The sequence below is a fragment of the Uranotaenia lowii genome, chromosome 3, assembly GCF_029784155.1.
Source record: "Uranotaenia lowii strain MFRU-FL chromosome 3, ASM2978415v1, whole genome shotgun sequence".
In the NCBI taxonomy this organism is placed as follows: Eukaryota; Metazoa; Arthropoda; class Insecta; order Diptera; family Culicidae; genus Uranotaenia; species Uranotaenia lowii.
In genome coordinates this window covers 172,829,433-172,849,304 of record NC_073693.1, presented here as the reverse complement: position 1 = coordinate 172,849,304, position 19,872 = coordinate 172,829,433, and the positions used below count along the sequence as shown (strand labels likewise).

The 19,872-nt window shown below is 37.3% G+C and overlaps 2 protein-coding genes and 2 long non-coding RNA genes across 5 annotated transcripts; 2 read left to right on the top strand and 2 right to left on the bottom strand.

The window, feature by feature from the left end:
• Positions 1 to 4,953: 4,953 nt before the first annotated feature.
• LOC129751131 (uncharacterized) lies at positions 4,954 to 5,961 on the bottom strand. The gene is made up of 4 exons (XR_008738615.1): positions 5,766 to 5,961; positions 5,394 to 5,527; positions 5,260 to 5,327; positions 4,954 to 5,168 (listed from the first exon to the last, which is right to left on the bottom strand). It is a non-coding gene; the product is annotated as an uncharacterized LOC129751131 (long non-coding RNA).
• A 1,419-nt stretch (positions 5,962 to 7,380) lies between these two features.
• Positions 7,381 to 9,768, top strand: LOC129754662 (dynein regulatory complex subunit 6-like). The gene is made up of 2 exons (XM_055750844.1): positions 7,381 to 8,387; positions 8,601 to 9,768. Exons 1-2 carry the CDS (start codon positions 7,566 to 7,568, stop codon positions 9,456 to 9,458), a joined length of 1,680 nt encoding a protein of 559 aa, XP_055606819.1. The 5' UTR covers positions 7,381 to 7,565; the 3' UTR covers positions 9,459 to 9,768.
• A 735-nt stretch (positions 9,769 to 10,503) lies between these two features.
• LOC129755182 (twist-related protein 1-like) lies at positions 10,504 to 19,134 on the top strand. Of its 2 annotated transcripts, XM_055751551.1 has the most exons (4): positions 10,517 to 10,659; positions 11,353 to 11,514; positions 18,492 to 18,956; positions 19,076 to 19,134. In XM_055751551.1, the coding sequence occupies exons 3-4, from the start codon at positions 18,749 to 18,751 to the stop codon at positions 19,117 to 19,119; spliced, it is 252 nt and encodes an 83-aa protein (XP_055607526.1). In that variant the 5' UTR covers positions 10,517 to 10,659; positions 11,353 to 11,514; positions 18,492 to 18,748; the 3' UTR covers positions 19,120 to 19,134. The 2 variants fall into 2 exon arrangements, 1 of the variants encoding a protein (XP_055607526.1); XR_008739200.1 differs by lacking the exon at positions 19,076 to 19,134 and having other exon boundaries at positions 10,504 to 10,736; positions 18,492 to 18,951.
• On the bottom strand, positions 12,430 to 13,084 carry LOC129755183 (uncharacterized). Its single transcript, XR_008739201.1, has 3 exons — positions 12,825 to 13,084; positions 12,607 to 12,765; positions 12,430 to 12,482 (listed from the first exon to the last, which is right to left on the bottom strand). It is a non-coding gene; the product is annotated as an uncharacterized LOC129755183 (long non-coding RNA).
• Positions 19,135 to 19,872: the final 738 nt, after the last annotated feature.

Sequence of the window (19,872 nt, the reverse complement as noted above, 5' to 3'; positions counted from 1 at the left end):
GAGAGTCCACTGCGATCATAAAATTTACCCTTTCCGTTTTTTTCGTGTTCATTTTAATTGCTTTTTTTAATTTAATGGTTCAGCACATCGTACTGGAATGCCGACTTTACAATAGACAGTCGATTTGAGGACATTTCCGAATTTCTCAAACCCTGAGATCGTTGTATTTCCTTTTTTTTTTTGTTGTAGATTCCATTGTGTGTGTTCAGTTTAATGCCCGTTGTTGCCTCTTTGATTTAGCCTTTTTTGCGAAAAATTACTAGTTCAGCTATTATTATGCATGCAGAAAAAATCCAAAATATTAGCGCTAATAATCATAACAGCTTTGCCTACTAGCGACACGTCGCGACGTTGAAAATAACTACGACGCAGCACGAGTTTCCTAGGAGACTTGAAGCATGCGAATGATGGCCTAAGGAAAATGTACAGTATATAACATAAACAATGTTAGAGTACTACATCGAAATCGCCTATTGGAATGAAAAATGAAAAACAAACCTGCGAAAGACAGGTATCTCGCTAGTAAAAAAGCGTCGCTAGTCCTACTGTCGCTATTCGGTTTGGTGCTATATACACATAATATAATAATAATAGATCTATCTCGATAAACGCAAACGCAGTTCTTGAACCGCCCGCGTTCTCGACTCAAATACAATAAGGCATTTCCCCACTTGTCAGACGAACAGCTGATTTCTCATGTTTACATTTTCTCGGCATATCGTGGTAGGGTAAACAAAACAACAACATTATGCATGTTCAATGACCAGATAGTAACGAAATAAAATTGGCCATGCAATTGTAGTGGTTTTGCAAGAGCACCTTGGTGAGAAGAATATAAATTCTTTATTTAATTAATTGTAGATTCATAACAAGTTAAGACATGAAGGTATGTTAATGCTTTTAATTATAGAAGTTTTTAAAAGGAAGCATTGAACAGTGCTTATCATCAAAGATCAAAATGGCGACTAGTTGGTGTTTACATTTTTCAAAAAAAAAAAAACAAAAAGTTACCCTACCACAATCTGTCTCAGGAAATACCACCACTCAAAATTTTCCGCACTATTAAGTTTCGGCCGCAAAATTCTAGTGAGAATTTTGAGAAATTAAATGTGCCCGTGAAAGTAGAACGCAAGAATTTCGTAAATTTTTTTCATACGACGCATTCGAACCCTTTCTGCAACAGAATTTGAACGGTTCAGCACATCGTACTGGAATGTCGAGTGTACGATGACAGTCGATTTAGGGACATTTCCGAATTTCTCAAATCCTGAGGTTGTGTTTACAGGTATTTATTTTTTTTTTGTTAGATTCCGTTGTGTGTGTTCATTTTAACGTCCGTATATAATAGACTTACAAAAATTCCTTAACCTAGTTAGAGGCGGTGGGATTCGATTTGAAGAGTTAGAGCACCTGTATCCGTCGTCCAAACAGCCGGTTTAGACTGAGCTCAAATTCTGACCCGAGCAACCGCACTGGTGATCCATTATACCAGTTTTAACTCAACTTTTTTTTAGAGCTGGTATAAGGATTGATCCAAAACTGCCCGGTTAATAAAAAGAATAGTAGGACCACTAGAAAGATTACTAGGATCCAAGCATCCGTCTAGTGGCCGTCCCATTGTTTTCTAGTGGAAAATGGCCCAACCTAATGAATTTTAATGACTAGAAATGAATTTTATGGTTTCAGAATGACAGATCTCGTTGACGTTTGTCATGGTTTGGTTGTATTAGCACAGAGAACAGAGTTCGAGCTGGAGCTCAACACGTGTGTGTGAATACCAACCTAAGTTTCAAACCAAATGCGTAAGTGGACTAACATACATAAGATGTCGCTACCGGTACACCTATTATTGTTTTCATTTTTTCGACACGCTTAGAAATTAATACTCATCGCTTATCTCAAAGGAGGCCAGTGCAATGTATGACAGTAACACAAATTTTGGTGTAATAAATTTTAAATCATCATGATTTAAAAAAAAATGCAAATCATATTTCAATTACAATTGAACGCTGTCATATGCCCCATATTGTTCAAACAATTTTGGCTCTGAATTGAAAGTTTAATTCCAAGTGTTATAGTATGTGTTGGGATTTTACTATCAGTTAACAGTTTTCTAGAACAGAAAATGTGAACATAAATGTTATAATTGTAAACTATGGCTCGATATTCTGGTTGATGTTACCTGAGATCGATAGATGAGGACTTGTAACTCAGGGTTAGTAATCAGTAGAAATGATTAAAGTTATTTATAAACATGAATTACAAGATAACATCAACCGGAATACCGACCCATAATTAACAATTATAACATTTATGTTCACATTCTCTGTTCTAGAAAACTATTTACTGACAGCCATACTTTAAAACTTGGAATTCAACTTTCAATTCAGCGTCAAAATTGATTGAACAATATGGTGCATATGCTGGGACATATGACAGCGATTAAAGTATGATTGAAATATGATTTGCATTTTTTTAAAAATCAAGATGTTCTTAAAATTTATTACACAAAAAGTTGTGTTACTCTCATACATTGCAATGGCCTCATTTGAGATAAGCGATGAGTATTTATTTCTAAGCGTGTCGAAAAAATGGAAAAATATGTGTACTGGTAGCGACATCTTATGGATGTTAGTCCACTGACGAATATGGTTTGTAACTTAGGCTGATGTCATGCTGAAACAACTAGCAACGCAACGCAACGCAACGTTCCAATAAGATTGCGTTGCATTGCATTGGTATGTCATGCTGGCGCGACCTGTCACTTTGAAAATCCCTACAAATCATCACTTCTCTACATCTGATAATGCTTTGAATCGTCTCCTTTCTTTCCGGAGCCATCAAAAACTCATCAAATCACGACCCGGATTGCAAGAATGCCGAAATTTGAACCGACAATATTCCTTGTTTTTTTGCCGGAACTAAGAATTCATGAAAATTTTCTCGCCGATTAAGATAGTTTTTAGTTTATTATCACAAGTTCGGACAGATCTTCGTACTATTGTGCTTAAAACCCGGAATCACTGCTTCAAATCGAGAAAAAACAATGTTCCTATTGGATTTCCTACTAGTCGCGCTACTAAACACATTGGCATCAGATTGGTCGCGCTACTCAAAGCAACCAGTATGACAGGTCTGCGCGATTTCCATGGAGATCAAATGAGAGCTGGTTAGTCGTGTGAACGTTGCGTCGTAGGTCGCGTTGCTAGTTGCTTCAGCATGACATCAGCCTTAGGTGGGTATTCTCACACACGATTTCAACAAATTTTTGTTCGGGGCCCGATGTCTGTTCTCTGTGGTATTAGTGTGATTGGTACGTCCTTACGTATGTGTTAGTGCATTCAAAGAATGTTTGTATGTATGCGTGAGTGCTGGAAAAATGCATAAGAAATACAAAAAAAAAACCATTTTAATATGAAATTAAAGACTATTTAGATTTAAATTTTATTTATTTCCAATACATCTAAACACAGAACATTTCAACACAATTTCTTCTACACTTTTAATCTCTACCGGAGTTCAATCCTGATTATCAGCAGCCAACGATCGTGAGTAACCTGCCGAGAATAATCCTATTTGGCCAGCCGGTTCTGGTTCCTGATCTTCCTGAACCGCCGAAATTTCTGTTCGCCAAAAATTTGTGCTCCACTGGATCCTGTCGTGGTACTCGACATAATTTGAATGTCTGATTGATGATAGAGTAGCTGACAGCCTCTGCAACCTCGTTGGTTTTACCGGGGACGAAATCCAGGCGGTCAACCATTTTTATAAATTCAAGGTTCTTTTTCAGCTTTAAACGTACCACTAACCGGATTCCGGGTGTTCTGTGTTGTTTTTGAACGCTGAAATGAAAATTATTTTATTATTAATAAAGTTATTCAAATAAACAAACAAGTGAAACTTACATGCAATTTAGCTATCCGAAGCGTCTGCACGGTCTGCACCTAAAGCGGGCCACAGACTACACAACATTTGTACAAATGCGATGAAATTCGATGAAATTTTGTCGCTGTGAGCACGATTTGCATAGTGTATATGGCACTGCTTGAATGAGCGCCCAAACGGTTGGAGTAAAATCGGTCGGGATCGAAATATTTTGTACAAAACTTTCTCCGAGCCGGGGTGGAGATGGTTTTTTTTGTTGCTGTTGCTGTTTTCGCCAGCAATCATTTGTGTTCGCGTGAAATATGTTTGTATAGTGTGTGGGCAAGCATAGATCAAACAAACGTCTTGGAATCATCGAATTTGTACAGGCCATTTGTGTAGTCTATGGCCCGCTTAACATGACTGGTAAGCAAAATGGACGATCGATGATGTTTTTCGTTCGTCGCTGAGGTCAGTGATGCCATACCGCTTGATGATTTGAAAATTTAAATAAATAAAAAAAAATTAAACAAAATGTGTTTTAATTGAAAATTATAAGAAAAAGCTAGAAAACTAAGAACTTAGAATTGAAGATTTTAAAGTTAAAGTTTAAATATTCAAAATTTAAGTTCAAAATGTAATGTTTTGAATTAATTTTGAATATGAAATCGAGTAATTGCTTTAAAAAATTATTCAATTTATATACACGGTAACCAAAGTTACTCTTATCTGTATAAAAATCCATACAGTTTCAAGAAAAGTGTCTCCACGCACTTTTATGTTTAGGCGTTTTATTCAGAGCGTGTCTATAGAGCTTTTATATATTTGCGAGCTTTCCGCCGGTTAGTCAATTCTGTATATTTTGACATGGGGATGCCCATGCATTTTAAAAATTCTTCCAATAAGTATTAGATTTTTTCAAATAAAAAATAAAACAATTTGCTTACGTAAAAGCTATAAGTTTTTTTATTGTTTACAGGCGCATGTTAATATAGATAAATAACATTTAACAGGAAATCGCCTTCTGTGCGATTTAGCAATGCAGCCAAATGTTACTGCATGGAAATTTTTCTTCTTGGTATCGTTTTTGTTACATTTCATGGCCCTATATTATCTTAATCTATCCTCCGGTATATTGTACAGTATTTTGCAGCAAAAGCTTTCCATGGAACGTTCCGAAAATCTCGAAACAATGCTTTTGCTTTAGGTGGCTCTGGGAAGGCATTTTGTAGATTACGGAGGATGTACCAGGGCGATTACGACAGCAAAATCCGGACATGTCCCGCAGTAAAGGTGAATTTTGTCTGTTCAAGATGAGATTATTATAAGTATATTACCAACCATACAGATCGAAAGGATGCTTTTTAGATCAGATCCAAGGAAACAAAAACTCACCTTTTATGCGCTTGGAATACCAAATAGGAGGGTTTCCCCAGTCGGTCCTCTACCAATTAAAATCCATCCTGTGAACGGTTTAAAGAGAAGCAGTGTTAACAATAAATCGTGAAAACACATTCAATACAACAAACCTATTCCGGTGAAATCTTCCGGTTGTTCCCTTTATGTGACCTTTTCACTGGTATTTTGAAAATGTTATAACATTTCTTTTTGTTGTCATGTGCGTTGTCTTTAGATTTCCGAACTGCAACTATTAATTATTATCCTACATAAAAAAGAAAGAGAAATGGTTAAATACTTAGGATTTTGAAATTTCATCGTTTTTTATATAAAATAATATTAGATTCAGTTATTATTTAGTTCAAGAATTGAAATCAGAATAGCCGAAGACATTTTAATAAGCGTCAAATCCATTTGAAGTGAAAGATCTATTAATCTTTGAATTAATTATAAACTCAATGCCTTCGGAAAGGGCTTTGACAATAAGTTACAAGCATACTTACTAGCTTGCTGGCTTAGCTGAATGATGCTTGGCAACCAAATCAAACAACCAAAATTATAACACCTTCGCTAAAAAAAACATGCACAAACCGGTCCATAAAATTTAGTCATAATTCGATTGCTTTTTGAAGGAATACAAAAGCAGGTCATACTCGTCCTCGCCGGTCGTTTTTTCATCCCTTTTATTATATCGTGAATAGATTTGTCCATGTCTTCATCCGATAGGAGGTCTCCATTGCTTTTGAGCTGCTGTACCATTACCTGATTCGGTTGTATGTTTACGCTTTTTGTTAGGTTCTTCGATCTCCACCTGAACTTTTGTTGCCTTGCTTGGAGGTGGTATGACATTGCATAACGCCGAAATATCTGAAAGAAACAAAATTTGCCATTTAATGCGATAAATGCTCAAGCAAAATAACAATTATTGTCTTTTCACAAATTTACAAACACATATCACAATTATCCGGTTTGCTTTAGTGTTTCCGACGTTTAAACGTACCGGAAAAGTGAAAATAGTACTTTTAGTAAACGAACCATTCATTCCGTTTAAATGAACTACTTTTGTTGACAAATTTTAACTTCCAATTGCAAATAAAACTCTTTTTTTATATCAGCAATCTTCCAACCAGCAATCAACATGTTGTCCGAATTTGCTTTTTTGCTTTGGCATCCCCTTCCAAAGCTTTCCAACAACAGCAAACTTTTTATACAGAACATGACTAATCGAATTTTAGTTCACTTTTGTACATTGGTCATCCAAAACTACCCAAAATTGAATTGGGATTAAACAATTTTTGAACAACAACCGCTTAGTTATTTTGAAGGTGTAATCGTAACACATTTCATGAATAACTCAATTTTTCCGTGTACATAACTTTCAATTGAATTCCTTGAAGTCCATTTTCTTTAAATTCAACATCCATTTGAAATGATGATTTCAAAAACCTAAGATCATATCACGACCACTGGAGATAGCATTTGTGCAACTGAAATAACATTCCATTACTCAGATTTTATCTGAGAATCAAATTTTCTAGAATATTTGCAAAGCATATTCGCTGGCATCATTGCCTTAAGCAACCATGTTTTTTTTTATGAATCTCAAAATGGCCAAGAAGCAGCCATGCTTGGATCACTAACACTGTCTCAACAAGATGAACAATTAGTGTTGAACGGAGGGAGGTTCACTTTGTTTTGTATAATACAGGCATGAACTGTCCATCTTGTTCACAGTGATTCAATTGCACTTAAATTTGACAGTTGCTACGCTGTGAATAATCTCTTCTACAAATCTTCACAGTATTTGGGTGATGAGATTTGGATCCAATTTGACGCAGTTCTAAACCGTTTGACAGTTAATGGAACACGAGTGCACTTGCCAGTTTTTTTATTGGATCGGATCTAATTTGTTTGGTTCAATTCTTGTATAAATTAGACCCAAGAATAGACCACGAATATAGATGCTCTTATTTATAACCTGACGAATAAAGATGGATGTATTTTTGGCGATGAAGGCAGAATATTGCATCATTCTAATGCTGTCAGCTGTTGTGTCATATCGTTTGGCATCACTTTTCAATTTACTGCATACTGCATTCCAATTTACTGTCATAATTTTCGTAAACAAATAATTTCTGAAGAAAATAGTGAAATTTTTCTATCTTTACGGCTTTGTTCCGTAAAATAGTGGTAATTTTAGCTTAGAAACAGAAATTTGAGCTCCAGTTCGTTATCTACGAAGTAAAAACATAAATTAACTTGAAAAGCAGTCGCAACAAGAACAATCCTTCGAATGCAACAACATGGAAGAACCGTTCCCGCAGCTGCTTCCAAGGTTACCTACGGAGATCCTTGTCACCATTTTTCAGCATCTGCCAATGTCGGATTTGGCCCAGGTGCGGTTGACTTGTCATCACTGGCACGATACCGTTTGCTATACAAACTCTTTGATGGACAAATTCGTGCTGTCCTTTAGAAATTGTCGCCTGTACGAAAATTGCGACCAGAGTCGGATTATGCCGAAGTCCAAAAGCTGCTATACGAAGGCCACTCTGAAGGCGGTGACTATTGAGGATGCACCGAGCCTGTGGAGTGCTCTAGGCGACAACCTTCATGACTTAACGTTGAATGATTGTTCTCTGACAGGTTTGTCGATGATTCAGATGCTAAAAGCAACTCCCAACCTCAGATATTTTGCTCTCAAGACAACCAAATTCGAAGACTTTCACATTCGAAATGTAGCAGTTAACTTCCGATTGGAAAAGCTCGAAACACTGACATTACGGTCGATTTTTGTATACGACGAATGCTTTGACTTGTTCAAACGCATCTGTCCACGATTAAAGGTACTCAAGCTGAATTATTCGTCTTTCGAGGGATGGGGCGAGAAGCTGGTGCAGTTTGTCCAATCGGTTCGCGGCACGTTAGAAGGCATCAATTTAAGCTACACCAAGGTTGGCGCCAAGCTGCTGCAAAAAATATCCACTATTGAACGATTGAGACTGAGAAAGGTTTCGCTCAAATCTAGCTATGATTTGAAGCAACGTGATATTATTCAGCTGAGTCGGATGCAGCCATCGATTGTACATCTCAATATCGATAACCTCTTTCCGGCCGATGATCAGGTAAGTTTGAAATACAAGATTTAAGTTAAATTGTTAAACCAGAAATAATAGTGAAGAACGGTAAATTAAATATCTTAAATATTTATCTTTTCAAACTTTCAAGATGAAGTTAACTTATGTTGAATGACCCACTTAAAGCAAAGTTCATCATTAATAAGTTTATACTTCATTGTAGAAGTGAAATTATTTTAAAATAAAAAAAAAATATTGCAGATACTCGGAGAAATCAGTCGCAACCTGCCGAACATGAAGCGCATAAAACTACACATTTGTCGAGTTCACAATTTACAGCAATCATTTTTAAGCAACATGCAACGATTAGAGTATCTGAAAATAACAGATGCAACTCACGTAGCCGGGAATCTGGATCTTAGTGGTTATGAAAACATTCATTTGGAGAAACTGTACGTGTCTGCTGCAACATTTTCGCGGAACACCTTACCCCGGTTTTTTGAAAAGTCGCCGAACATTCGCAGCCTGACTTTGTACCAGTGTTCATACGAAAACATCCACGACTTGCAGTTGTCGTTTGCGCATCTGAAATCTTTGGAATATCTCAACCTTCAGCGGACTTTTGATATCGACGACAGCTTCTTCAGTCGGACCGTATTCGACAGTGTTAATATGCCATTCGAAAGGATCCGTTTCTTCCCGGTCACTAATTTGACTAGACTTTGCTATTTGAATCTAAGCCGCTGTCGGGATCTTTCGGATGAAACATTAGTTGCACTAAGCTTCGCACGACTGAAAAAGATTGATCTACGAGGACTTAACATCACAGATTTCGGCATTCGATCTTTGGTCCGCCAGTGTCCCCGTTTGGAGTACGTTCATGTCGATGCCTGCAAGAGAATCTGTGATAGCGCTGTGCTAATGCTTTGCCGAGATTTGAAGCAACTGAAGCTACTGAATTTGGATGGATGCCGATCAATATCCGATGCCTCCGTAGATCACATACTGAATCACTGTCGTACTTTGGTATGGCTAAATATGATGAATTGTCCACTGCTTTCCGATGAGGCTAAGCATCGCTTGGAGAGCGTCAAAAGCATACGATCGCTTTATGTCTGAGGACATGTGATGTGTAGAAATATATAGCTTAATGGTGTCGGTGATGGGTCTTTATTTATTTCGAATAATAAATTTGATCAAACAAACACTCAAAAATGTGAAATTAAGAATAACAACAAATCAGCACAATAACCTTTGAATCGCAGATCGAAATCGACATATTGTTTGAAAAATATTTACAAAGCTTGTAAGTGCGATGCAATGATTCAACTGATTAAGATAAAATTTTAAGATGTTGGAAATTACATGCTGCCCTCACGATAAAAAAAAAAATTTGAAAGGAAAAAAAATCATTCGCGAAATTGGTAGTCAAAATGTATCAGATTATTATATTAAATTACATATCGAAATACATATTTTAAAAACATGTCAAAAAAAAATTTTGCTTCGAAATTCCGTTCGTCATAAAAATAAGAATGGGTTACCAGGTATATATTGTAGTGACAGTGAATGTAATCTCTTGTAATATAAGTTTGGCTCGTTAAACTTATGAAGAACGTAAGTGAGGAGTTCGTTCAAGATAAAAAGATCGTATCCTAATATCTCATCGAAGCTATAATAAAAAAAAAGTGTTAATCGTGCATTTTATTCGACAAAGCTTCAGGTTTTTATAAAGAATATTTGAGTTGAGAACATCGATCTACAATTCATGCAGCTATATAATATAATAAATAATTCAGTCTGCAACAAAATAATTCTGAAAATTCTTTTCCGTGCCATAAATTTTCGACGCCAAGATCTGCAACATCCCCAGGCATCGCATCGCCGAAATCTTTTTTGTCAAATTTGAAGGCGCTGCTTCAAAACACGCTCTGTGAGGGGGATAGGAAACTGCCCACAAAATGAAAGCTGTCAGTTCGCATCGCACCGCATGCATCTGTATGAGTGGATTGTGCACGCAAGTTGGGTAATGCGATGCTCTCTTCCTTTCTGCCTGCCATGGGAACAAAGTGCGTGCGAAAGAGACGGAATATGTAGGTTCTGGGAAATACATGTAAATCGCTCGAGCAAGTTGCATGCGGATACTGTCATCATCGTCATCAACAAGACAATTTCGTTTAGAGGCGAATGATGTCTTGAAGTGTGATTTTGCCAGCAAACAGCAGGAGAGATTTATATCGAGATTCATTCAACATCCGCGATTTGTTCCATCGAGGATTTTCGTGTGGCTTAAATTCGAATTCGAAAAACATTAGCACTAGTGAGATGCTGTGTGGTCTAGATAATAGAATCGTGTGGCTTTGAATAGTGGATCCGTCCGTGATTGATCTGGTTGAGGTCAGTGCATTTCGCTGTTGCGGTCATTACTCCTCGCTAAATCAATTTGGCTTTACGGCCATCGTAATCTCGCTGTTGTTGGTAGTTCGGTCAGTCGGTTCTCGATTATTGTATCATTTCGCGAATGTGTTTAGTATCATCTTAAACACCATCGCGTTGGTGGAAGTTCTCAAGCATCCGGGTTCTTGTGGTCTCAACCAATCTGTGCATATTCGGATGACATCTACCTGTGCTTACGGATCGATTCATCCGGCAAATAGTGTTTTCCACTTCTGCTGAGTGCAATTTTCAATGTCATTAATGTAGCTAAGAAGTTCAGTTTAGTGCAAGGGTGTCCGATTTTTGTGGACCTTGGGCATCTTGGGAATGTGTTGAGGTGGACCCCAATCCGAACAACCCACTTCTAAGTTCTTGAATCCATTTGGGTACAACATTAAGATCGATGGGGCTTCTCTCCCCTCAGGGATTGTGACGTCACAAGCATAGTCAGATCTTGTGGCCCGGAACTCGAAGGTTGTTTGTTGGTGGAATTGTTACTGTTGCTGGTGGTGGATCAAGTAACAACTTTTTTTTTCTGTTGTTGCTATTATTGTTGTCGTTGCTTTTGCTTGGAAAGACATTTTTTGGAATCCGTCGTATAAAGGAAGGCAGAAAAAGAGAGCGGCTATCGAGTACAAAAATAATATACCAAGTCAAATAGCTGTGAACAAACATCAGTAAAAAGCACAGTACTCTCTTGGATTGGAATATATGTGGAGCAGTGTTGCCGTCAACAACAGTAAGTTCACTGATTTGTTTCTTTAATATTTATACAAAAAAATCCTTAACGATCTTCAATAACTTTCTTTAGGGATCATTCAAATATTACGTAACGCGTTTGAAGGGTAGGGCAGCATGTTACAGTTTTGTGAATTTTCGACAGAAAATGTGAAACGAATATGTTACGTAGGGGGAAGGGGGGTGAAAATAATCAGGAATTGTGTTACGTAATATTTGAACGGACCCTTAATTGTATTTATATAAACTTCCGTTATTTATTCACTGCAATGCCAGAATCATTAAAGATCTTCGGCAATTTAAGCATTATCGAAATTCAGTAATAAACGTTCGTGATATTACCGTAGTTACAAAAATTGAACAACAATTGAAATACCGAATTAACGAACTCGTAGTTTCCCGGTTACTGTGTAGATTTAGCTTTGTGTCAATATCAAGTGGATTAATGTTTACTTATTAAGGTTAAGTGTACAAAAATTACACGAAATAAAAATTTCTCAGTTGCCTCGTACACGAACAGCAACCGTAATAACTCAGTATAACAACACGCAGAAAAATAGAATTTAGTTTCAAAGGAAAGTGCCGCAAAAACAAAGGATTTTTTCCTTTGATTTTGGGACAAATAAAAATTCCTTTGATTCAAATGCATTTTCTTTTGTTTCGAAGAAATGCTTTCCTTTGAATCGAAACTTTTTCTTTGTTCCAAATAATTAAATGCTTTTAATTCAAAAACCTTTTCGTTTAGTTTTATGAAATTTATCTTTATTCTAACGGTATTTGGGTTTCAATTTAAAAGTATTTGTTTTTCAAATCTATGTTTGGTTTCTAAGAATTCTAGTACTGCATTATATTTTTTATCCTATTAGAAATAAAAAGAAATCAATTATAATAAAAACATTTTATTTCTCTTAAAGTACTTCATTTAGATTATCGATTTTCCACAGGATAATAGTTCTTGAACCGGTTCATCTGAAAACAAAGAAGAGAACACATAATACGGTTTGTTATGAAGCTTTAAAAAAACGACATTAAGCTAAATAATGCAATTAAAAAAATTAAAATTATTTGCATACATTGCATGAAAAGTACTTACTGGACGATGTTTGTTTGCACCCGAACAACTGATGAAGGGTTTCGGCGCTAGATGTTGAGTCTTCTTGGATCGGCCCGAAGCGATTGCAACCGCATAGTTGGAGGACCGGAACAGTCGGTATACAGTTACCTCTTCCAATTAGTTTGATGAATGATTGCCCTGAAAAATTTTGTTACTTAGACGGTTTATTTGAAATTAAATTAATTTTTAAGGCCTACCTAAGAGTCCACTGTCGATTGTCCTATCAAAGCTGTCGAAACTTTCCTACGCCGGGTACGTCTTGTGATTTCGGTGCTGTCTGGTGGTTGCGCGGCAGGAAGATTCCGGAGAAAATGAATAGGTCTGGCTGGTTGTCGGGAAAGCTTCTCGCCGACCCGTTCACCTAACAGAAGCTAATAATGAAGATGTGTCGACTGTTTGACGAAAAATTACTTTGGTTCAAAAGAAAATTCATCTAAAACAATGAACTTTTACTTTGATTCTGAGTTTAAAAAAAAAATTCTTTGAATTCAAATTAAATATTTTGATTTAAAAAATCGGAACATTGGTTTTATGGGAAAAAAGTTCGGTTCAATATAAAATTTACTTGAATCAAGGAAATTGGATTTTGTTTTAATGTACACAAGGTTTTTGAATCAAAGATGTATATTTTTTAGTTCAATGGTACTACTTTTCGCTGCGTGAACCTTTATGAACATTTACCATCCTAACTTGATCTTCAAAACAAACATTAAAAAATTCGAAATAAAACCACTGACCATATACTGACTAGACACTCGATTTCGTTTACTGGATAGCACTGACCACACTGACATGACACTTAGTTCAAAAATTCAACCATTTTCTGTCTCATTTTTTGTTGTCAGATTTTGCAGGTTCGCAATACCGACGGCAGGTGGCGAACCTGAAAAATTTAACAAAAAATGCCCTGTAGGAAAAATGGTCCCGTTTAGCCCGATTTGATCGTAGAAATTGCGTGTTTTATTTTTAAAGTTGGGTGGCAATTCCGAACTGGGATAGCATTTCTTCAAATCGATCGATGCGCACTCTGGAATCGACATTGCGTACTATTGGAAAAATTATCCAGAAAACGAAATCGAGTGTCCAGTCAGTATGGTCAGTGTGGATAGTTTTTCCAGCAGTACGCAATGTCGATTCCAGAGTGCGCATCGATCGATTTGAAGAAATGCTATCCCAGTTAGAAAATGCCACCCAATTTAAAAAAAAACAGGCAATTTCTACGATAAAATCGATCTAAACAAGTACATTTTTCCTACAGGGCATTTTTGTCAATTTTTCAGGTTCGCCACCTGTCGTCAATATTGCGAACCTGCAAAATCGGCCAAAAAAATTAGACAGAAAATGGTTGAATTTTTGTTTTAAGTGTCATGTCAGTGTGATCAGTGCTAAAACTGTTACTTAAAAATACTTTCTTTTAATCGTCAAAACTAGGATAAATAAATTTATTATGCAAATCTAATGTTTGAGTCAGTCTTGGTACATCTTTTTTTTTTACAAATTCTTTATTTGAAACGGCTCATACCTTTAGGCTTTAAGGAGCCAAACTCGTTTTGTTTTTTTTTACAAAAGTTTGCTTACTTCTAGTTCTTTTTATTTTCATATTTCCCTAACTTTTTCCTTTTCTCTTAAAAAAAGTTTTTTTTTTGTTTTTTGTTTTGTAAAATCCTAGACAAAACAAAAAAAAACTTTTTTTAAGAGAAAAGGAAAAAGTTAGGGAAATATGAAAATAAAAAGAATTATAGACGAAGATCAAAGTTCCGGAATAATGCAACTACCTTCAAACCAGAAAAAGAAGAATCTCAAAGAGTCAGTTTGCCGTTCCACCCACCACTGACTAACGATATTCGAAAGATTCTCTCTAACCATGGTTTGAAAGTTGCATACAAAAGCTCCAACACCTTAAAGGATCGGTTGGTGTCACTGAAAGACAAAAAAAATCCGGAAGAAAGATCCGGAATTTACGAGACTCCGTGTGAGACTTGTCCAGCAGTTTATATTGGCCAGACAAGGCGAAAATTTAAAACTCGAATAAAAGAACATAAAAACGCTGTGGATAACAACAAAACCAACGAATCCAGCGTAGCTGCCCACGCATCGGAATCTAACCACTCTATAGATTGGGAAAAGGTTAGATTCAAAAAATGTATACGCAAAGCGTCACATTTAAATGCCTGGGAATCTATGTTTATAACAACTTCTGAGAGGCCTTTAATGAACGAGGACGACCCGCCAATCATATCGCCACTTTTCAACTTGGCCAACCAAAAATGATTTGACCATCCTTCGACGAATACTATGCAGTAGTATGAAGCTGTGTTAGTGTTTTTCCTTTTAGTAACCAGTCGGACATCGTCCTGTAGATGGGCAACATCGAGCCCGAAACCGGTCGACAAAAAAGGTAATTTTAAATCCTTTTATGTTAGTAAGAACGTTAAGTGTCGTGTCCTGTAATACGCCGTATATTATATGTGTAGTATAAGTTCTTACGTTGGCACAAAACCACCAAAATGAGTGAAGATCAATAGCTTTTAGGAAAAGATATTTCGAACATGTAGTCCAAGTCTATCACAGCCAGCACATCTCTCACTGGAACATAGGGTGGTTTTCCTCGGGCCCGAAGGGAGTCTATCAAATTCGTTCTAGCGACAAGATGGACCTCGCACAACCAAACAATATGCTCGATGTCGTGGTAACCTTGGCCGCAACTACACAAATTGCTGCCAGCAAGATTAAAGGCAGCAATTTGAGCCCTCTGTTGTTTAGAATGTTTTGTAATATGACATTGATTTGCTTCTTATTGGTTGTGGAGTTTTCCTGTATGCGGACGACCAAAATATTTTTGGTCGTGAATGCAGCATACTGGGTGAATCAACGTGTGGATCAGATAAAGGATCTTGGAGTTTTATTGAACAGTCATATGAATTCAAGCCCCATTTCTCTGTGGTACTCGAGAAGGCCAACGCGATGCTGGGATTCATTAGACTCCTGAGTACTGAATTCACCGATCCCGTCTGCCTGCGAGCTTTGTATCGCTGTCTGGTTCAATCAATATTGGAATCTACAAATCTGGTATGGTGGCTGCTTGAGGCTTTGTGGGTAGCGCGTTTCGAAGCAATTTAACGGCGTTATGCTCTCCGTGAACTACCTTGAGAAAACCCGTTGAATCTACCGTCATATCCACAACGATGTGCTCTGCTTGGACTCTATACGCTGGCGGATCGTCATTCCATTGGTCGATCACTTTTCGTGACAAAAGAGATCTTGCGAAATAAAATAGACTGCTGTTGGCTGCTATCCCGTTGTAACATTTATTCTCCAGAACGAACCCTTCCTAATCGAGACTGGATCTCATTGCAACCACGAAGTACGCGCTACGGCAGAAACGACCCCCTTCGTTCCGCAAAAATATGCTTCCTCCGTTATTTTATTATACCCTATTCGATTTTAATGTGTCCATTGCAACTTTCAAGCAACGGATTGAGCATAGCATGAGTGAACGATTGAGGAACAACTAGCAAACGATTTATGTAAATCTAGATTTAAGTTTTACCTTCACCTTTATTAGATGATATTAAATTAATAAACAAATAAAAAAATCTCCGATGAAGTCGATTTTTGACAAAAAAATTTTTTTTTGTTAGATAATACCAGATTTGGACTTTTTATGCATTTTTAAGCCATTCCGCATCAGCATTAAAATTTCGTTTGGTCCCCCTTTTGGTGATTTTTGAGGGTCATAAAGCCGAAATTTTGAGCGCTTCGAGACAACCCAAATAAACTCCGATTGAGCTAAAATTATGTACAGGACTGTTTTTAAGGATCAAGTGAAGACGCTGGCCCGGGACCTTCGAAAAAATTTACAAAATGTTTAGACTGTTCCGATATAAAAAACCGTGATTTCGAATATCGTGAATTGTTCAACCAAATTTTGGCTGCGTACTGCTGTTTAAAGGGTGTTAAATAAAAAATGAGAATTTTTTCTATCACATATAAAAAAATTGTTATTTTTTTTCATCGATTTCAGAATTTCTTATTAAAAACATAATGTATTTTCTTCAAAAAATGTCAGTAAATGTTTGAGTAAGGGCCGTGGTCTGATGTTCGACGCAACTTTGTCGCGATGCTCTCACAAGAACGTTGTACGACACTTAAGTCCATTTTCCGGATACAATTCCGGATTCTTGTAGTCAGTTGCTTCGTGTCCTTGGCCCTCCAATTGTTTTTATACACTAGGGCACTGAGTGAGCCAAAGAAATCCTCTATTGGGCGGCACTGGGGCAAGTTTGTTGGGTTACGATCTTTCGGCACGAACGGTATCTTTTTCTCCTCAAGGTACGCCAGCGTCTTCTTGGCGTAATGGGAAGACGCCTTGTCCGGCCAGAAGACGTACTTTCCATCCGCGTGATGCTCGTTCAGGAACGGCAGCAGGATTTTATCGAGGCACTCTTCATGATAGATTTGTTGGTTGATTGCCAGACCGCTCGGCTAAAACCAAGGCTTTGAAATGCCCTGGTCGGAAATGGCGATGTACAACATAACCTTTTTTTCAAACTTGTGCTTGAACTTGTATTTCACTTCAGGCGGTGTGGATGCCTTGTCGCTGGAGTAGTAATTATCATTTCCTGGAATATGCGTTTTGGACAGCGGAAAATAGCTTTCGTCATCCAGAACGAATGACGTCCCGCAGTATTTTTTGGTCATTCACCGACACTGTGATTTAACCGTCTCAATCTGCTCCTCCGTGTACTCCGGCGACCTCGTCTTCTTCCTGCAGACGATTCCTTCCATCTTGAGGGTACGATGTCGATGTCTTCCTTTGCTTCGTCATTATCGTCACCGGACGACCACTTCCGACCTTCCGCTCTACGTTCAGGGAACCCAGGATACGATATACCGTACTGACAGGTACATTTTCTTCCTTAAAATGTGCCACCGTGAACTTTTTCCTTGCTGAAAATACGTTTCGTAGAACCGTAAAATGCGTTCGCGGAGCACGTGCTGTTTCGACGCCATCTTTGCTTTGACTAAATTCAAACTAGCAAAACCAAACACGCCTACTGTTTCTAGGGAGCCCAAAGAGCAATTTTCTTGGAGAAAGAAAATTTTACGCTCTTTATTTGAGTTACTGAAAGGTATTGAAAACATTCTCATTTTTTATTTAACACCCGTTACATCAAACTAAAGTAGGCGTTGTCATTTTTTCGAGAAGAAATCTGAAAATTCATGGCCTTTTTTCCGAGCAAAGAAAACGGATTGTGGACAAAAGGGGCAATGTAAGTTGTCTTTCAATCAGAAAACTATCTACACAGGAAATTTCTGCATCGATTTCCAGCCAAACAAATGCTGGAAATGTTCTGCAATCCAAAGTTTTGCTGGAAACCAGCAAACAATATCTGTCTTGCTGATGTTTCCAGCACTTGATCCTCATTGCTGAAAAACCAGTTTGACCATATTCCAGCGATGAAGGGAATCGAGTAACATGAGAAAATTTTTAAACATTGGAATGTGAGTTTTTTTAGCTAAATTGAATGTTTTATGGATTTGGAACTACTCATAATTGTTATCCAAACTTCGTGGGAACCGTTCCCGGCCTCAAAAACTTCGCAGTGCCGATTTTCACGTCGATTTGTTTAGTAGTTTCATTCAACGTCCATTGAGGACATACAATATACTACATAGTCGTGTTCAAATTCATTCATGTGATTTGTATACCGACATTATTAAAAACTTAAGCTCATTGTAACGTTCACCTTTACCTTACCATAAATAAATCTAATCGCAAAGGCTTCATCATCAGTGTTGACATAGTCCTAGTTAAAAGCTGAAATCAAACATATTAATTGTTTTTTTTTCTTCATTTTCAGAAACTTGCTGAATAAAATACCATCGCGCAGTGTTGTAGTTGGAGTTCGGTTCTATTCGTCTTATGCTCAGTGATAGCGCTGAAGCGTGTTGATTAGTAGTGATAGAGATCAAAACAAACCACATTGTTAGTATAAAAAGTTGGCTGAAAGTAGTGCGTAATAGAATATAAAGTAAGATATAGAAAAGGAGGAAATTCAAAGTGTGCGGAGAGTGTTGGTGTTCATATTCTGAAATCTGTTATTAACGGTGCATCGTAATGTATTGTTCGATGGATAAAAGCCAATCGGCGGGAGTTGTGGGTGGTGGAAGCAGTGGCAGTCGTGATGGAATCAGCACCAGCTGCGGCGGAAGTGGAAGTGGAGGAGGTGGTGGTGGTAGTGTAGGAAGTGGCAATGGAAACACCACACCCTCCCAGCATCAGCAGCAGCAACAACAGCAGAGCAAAACGAAAACTTCTAAAGAAGGTACGTGCTATTTTTTATATTTCAACACTATTTCGTAATCTTCGTTTTGTTGTATCCCCGAGAATTTATTTTATCTGTGGATCTCGATTATTCATAACCACGTCTATTTCGTTCAATAGCAAAAGTAGCATTTCGGAAATGTTTTCTGGTCATTAGCGAATAGATTAAAAAAACTTAAAAACTCCTGTAATATTTGAAAAGTTTTGAGATTGGCACATAAGGAACATCGATGACAATCAGAAACATTGCTTGGAACTTTGAACATATCTTATCGTTCGATTTAAAAGTTTTGTTCCGGCGATTTTCTTTTCTGATTCTAGTGGTAAACATTGAAATCGATAAGCTACCGTTCGTTTCTAGATAACGAAACACTAGCTGCCGGCTGCCGAAGTTTTATCAGTAGGTATTGTGTCGGCATTTTAAGACCAACTGAGATTCAATGACGATTTCTGGGCTAATAGATGCATAGAGACTGACTCTCTCTACACAACAAGGTTAATTTTTTGTATAAAAATCAAATAAAACAACTCAAAAATCGAAAAACAAAATTAGCTTAGCTCAGCTTGATTGACTACTCAACTCATTGAACCCGAAATGCAACTTGCAAGATGTTCAAAATCAAGGTTTATAAAGTTCTTAAACTTCTCTAAGGAATTTTTAAATGTCATGAATCGTTATTAAACCAACCAAAGATAATTTCAAATCCAGCGAACAAACGAGCAATATAAAGCTTTGAGAGTTGTAGTTGTAGTGTCTCTGAATCCTTTGGTATTCCTGACCAAAAATCCCGGGACTGTTTTTGCTTTTGCCACTGTTACAGCTAAATGTTCCTTGAATGTTAGGGACTTATTTATCCACAATAACACCGAGATCTCGAATGGACTCAACTTTTTCAGTAGCCACGGTATCAGCTGTG

Coding starts and splice junctions, on each gene's coding strand:
- LOC129755182 (XM_055751551.1), top strand. CDS start 18,749: ATGTATTGTTCGATGGATAAAAGCCAATCGGCGGGAGTTGTGGGTGGT. Junction 18,957..19,075: donor AACGAAAACTTCTAAAGAAG/GTACGTGCTATT, acceptor TTCGTTCAATAG/CAAAAGTAGCATTTCGGAAA.
- LOC129754662 (XM_055750844.1), top strand. CDS start 7,566: ATGGAAGAACCGTTCCCGCAGCTGCTTCCAAGGTTACCTACGGAGATC. Junction 8,388..8,600: donor TCTTTCCGGCCGATGATCAG/GTAAGTTTGAAA, acceptor AAAATATTGCAG/ATACTCGGAGAAATCAGTCG.